This window comes from Entamoeba nuttalli, assembly GCF_000257125.1.
Source record: "Entamoeba nuttalli P19 unplaced genomic scaffold asmbl_1862, whole genome shotgun sequence".
Lineage (NCBI taxonomy): Eukaryota > Evosea > Mastigamoebida > Endamoebidae > Entamoeba > Entamoeba nuttalli.
The window spans coordinates 1-3,889 of record NW_008574914.1 but is presented as its reverse complement, the minus strand read 5'-3'; the positions used below and the strand labels follow the sequence as shown (position 1 = coordinate 3,889).

General features: G+C 25.9%; 2 protein-coding genes across 2 annotated transcripts; both read left to right on the top strand.

Annotated features, from left to right (window-relative positions):
* Positions 1–255: 255 nt before the first annotated feature.
* On the top strand, positions 256–1,023 carry ENU1_000120 (hypothetical protein; the record flags this gene model as incomplete). Its single annotated transcript, XM_008856391.1, has 1 exon — positions 256–1,023. The coding sequence occupies one exon, from the start codon at positions 256–258 to the stop codon at positions 1,021–1,023; it is 768 nt and encodes a 255-aa protein (XP_008854613.1).
* Positions 1,024–1,143: 120 nt separating this feature from the next.
* On the top strand, positions 1,144–3,648 carry ENU1_000110 (tetratricopeptide repeat-containing protein; the record flags this gene model as incomplete). The annotated part of the gene is made up of 1 exon (XM_008856390.1): positions 1,144–3,648. The coding sequence occupies one exon, from the start codon at positions 1,144–1,146 to the stop codon at positions 3,646–3,648; it is 2,505 nt and encodes an 834-aa protein (XP_008854612.1).
* Positions 3,649–3,889: the final 241 nt, after the last annotated feature.

Sequence of the window (3,889 nt, the reverse complement as noted above, 5' to 3'; positions counted from 1 at the left end):
ATTGATTTGATTATACAGTAATATCATACCTAATTACCTGTTTTTATCATTATTTCTTGTAGTATTTTCATTAATCCTTCAACCATTTGTTTGTTATATTTTAATACTTTTATTTAATGTGATTTTACTTATATTTTATAACTATTCGATATTGTACAATTAATAATTCACAACACACTACTCATTTTTCTATTCTTATTGTGTTATACATAACAATGTTAAACTCAAAAACAAAAGAAATACTGTTATTTAAAAATGAAACACAACAACACTGAATGGATTAATTGTCATAATAATGATATTGATGAGGATGAAGAAGAAGAAATGATCAGTAGAGCACAAGACTACTATTTTGAGGCACGATATGATGATGCAATAGAAATATTGAACAATATAGAAAAAAAGGATGGAGCAATTTATCAAATGATTGTGATGTGTTATTGTGAGAAGAAGGAATATCAAAAAGCATTTGAAAGTTCAAGAAAATGGAGGGGTATTGCTAAACGAGACACCGCATTACAGAGCAGAAAAGCATTAATGAATACATCATATTTGTGTGATGAGAAAGAGACTATGAGAGAGGTGAGTGATAAAATGATACAATGGAATGAGGGATTGATTGATGTAATGTTGTTAAGATTAGACATGTTTCCTGATGAGAAAGACACCATCATTGCTACAATTGAAAATAAAATTAAGACAAATGAAGTGAAAGAAGAAGAAGTGAAAATACTCTCAGAAATGTTAAGCGTGCTCAATGAGAACCAAAACAAAGGAAATGACTATATGAATGAGATAGGAGAACAGGCATATACCTATGGAGTATTAACTAAAGTAGTGATGCTTATCAATGGAATTTGTGATAATGACAAAACAGAATGTCTTACAATGTGGAAAAGTCTTGAGAATAAAAATAACCAAATAATTAATTCAATTAGAATGTTGGAAGGAACATTTGTTGCAGAACATGGAATTCATATGGTACTTAGAAAACATGGGAAAATGAAAGAAGAAGTTGAATAAAATAATTGAAAAGTGAAAAAGAAATTGAAATGGTTTAAGGAAAGAAAAAAACGAGAAAAGAAAGTGATAAAAGAAGATGAAAGAGAAAATAAATACGATGAAAGAAATAACAAAAACATAATGAAAGCAATCAAAGAAGCTATTGGAAGACTTCAACAAAGAGTTGATGAAGAAACAATCAAAGAGGTTAAAATACAAATTGAAAGTATTAATGTTAAAGAAAGTGACCAAAGCACACTCAAAGAAATTCGAGAAGAAGGAAATGAACTATGGAATAATGTAGTTAGAAAGCAATGTGATATGAATAAACAAAGTGAAATGAGAGAAATAGCATGTTTATTAGTTGAGAAATATCAAGTAGAAAATGACTTTACACTTATCAAAATGATTGGAAAAACAGCTAAATGTTATGAAGAGAAAGGAGAAAAAGAGAAATCAAAGAAGATGTATAGAAAAGCAATTGATAAATATAAAGAAACAGAACGAAGTACTACCACAAATACACAACAAATAGAAAGGAATAAATGTGGGAAATATTTATTTACATTAGGAATGATTTCATCATGGAATAATGGAGAAATAGAAACAGCATGGATATATTATCATAAACTTAAAGAAATTAATGAAAGTCTAGATGAAAATGATGAAGAAATTCAAAGAATGATATTTAATAAAGCAAAAGAATTATTTGGAATAGGAGCATATCAAGGAGCAATAGATTGGATGAAAGAATATCTTATGATGAAAGGAAATAATAAAGAACAACGTAGTGAAGGATTTTCAATAATTAGTAGAAGTTATCTTGAACTTGGAATGAATGAAGAAGCGATGAAGAGTATTGAGAAAAGTATTGAAGAAGAAAGGAAAGAAGAAAATGAAATAATAAGACTTAAATGTATGATTAAAACAAGAGAAGAAGAAGAGATAAAACAAGTATTTAAAACAAATATTACAATGCCAAATATTAGTAATGATACAAAAATAAAGATGTGTGAAATTCTTGAAGAGAAAGGAATGAATGAATTAATACTATTTGGATATGAAAGTATAATGACAAGTATAATGAACAAAGAAGAAATAGAAACAAGAATATATTATCAAGTTATCAAAAAATATCTTGACTTTTTATTTAAAATGAAAAGAATTAATATGATAACAGCACAAGATATTATTGATAATGTAATAGATAATATCCAAAATAAGAAGATTGAGATTATAGAGAAAGAAATCTATTCAATCATATCTATTATTTGGGAAAGAGGGATTAATGATTGTATAAATAAAAACGAACGTACAGGAAAAGAATGGTTTAAAAAAGTTAGAGAAATTATGGAAATTAGTCGATGTAATGAAGAAATTGGAGAAATAAATAAAAATATTAGTATTTGTGAAAATCAAATGAATAATTATCATGAAGCAATGAAAAGTGCACAACAAGCAATAGAAAATGGATGTAATGATCTTCAAGCAGATTTTATTTTATTTTCATCATATCTTCATTTACATATGAAAAAAGAAGGAAAAGAAGTTATTGAGAAAGCAATGAATAAAAGTAGTTTAAATCAACATAAAATTGAATTTCTTGAAACATGTTGTAGTATTTGTGAAGAAATGAAAGAAATAGAAATAGAAAATGAATGTTTAAGAAAATTATTTGAACAACTTCCAGGAGAAAGTAAGAAAGGAACAGGAATTATTGTATTTCGGCAAATAATGAAGAAAGGATGTGATGTTAATATTATTAAAAGATTCATTGAAATGGTTAAAGCAAATCAAGAAGAAGTTATTGGAGAAGAAAAAGGAGAAATAGAATGGAGTTTAGCTTATTTAAATAATAGAAGTAAAGAAAGTTATAGTAGAAAAAAGCATGAAGAGTGTTTATATTGTTGTTATTTGTATAATATTCTAAGTAAAAGTAAGAAAGAATATGAAGAAATGTATGAGAATCGAATAATGATTTGTTTATTAGGTGCATCAAGTGGAGTAGAAGGAATAGGAAAGAATGTAAATAAAGAAATAGAAGAAATGAAAGAAGAAGCAAAAAGATGTCTTGAAGAAATAAGAAGAAAAGGAATTAACACAATAAATTCTATTGAAAAACTTGAAACAACAATAATCACTGTTGAAGTCAAAATAAGTATTATTAAAGAAGAAGGAATTGATGAAACAATTACAAAATTACTTAAAACAAATACAAATAGTTCAGTACTTGAAATGATTGGGATGAGTTGTATTGAAAATGGATATAAAACATATGGAATTCAATGTTTAAAGAATGGGATGTCAGTGATATGTAAAAGAAAAGAAGTTGATGGTGTTCGATTAGCACGAATTATTCGAGAAATCATACAAGAAAGTGAAGATGAAGAAATACTTGAGATGATAGATAAAGCAATAACAATGATTAAAAGTACTGATGGAATATACCCAAAGAAAGAAATTGAGTGGTTAATGGGAATTAGTTGGAACAAAGGAAATCAAAGTAGATATAAACAAGATAATAGAAGAGCAGAAGAATGGTACAATAAAGCACTAATATTGAGTGAAAATATAGAAAGAAGAGATGATATTACAGAAAAGATGAATAAAGAATATCAAATATTCATAAATGAAATAAATAAATGAAATATTTTTAATAAAATCATAAAAATAAGAAGATAAGAAGAAACAAATAAAATAATTAAATGAATGAAAAGAATAAGTTTCAAATAAATATAAAAAACAATAAAATAAGAAGAATAAAAGAAAGAATAAACAATTAATTAAGTGTTAATAGAAATGTTTCTATTATTTCTTGTTCATCAAAAACTAATCAATTCTATGAATCTTCTTCTATACATTCTCCAGCATATATTTGATTTTGAAA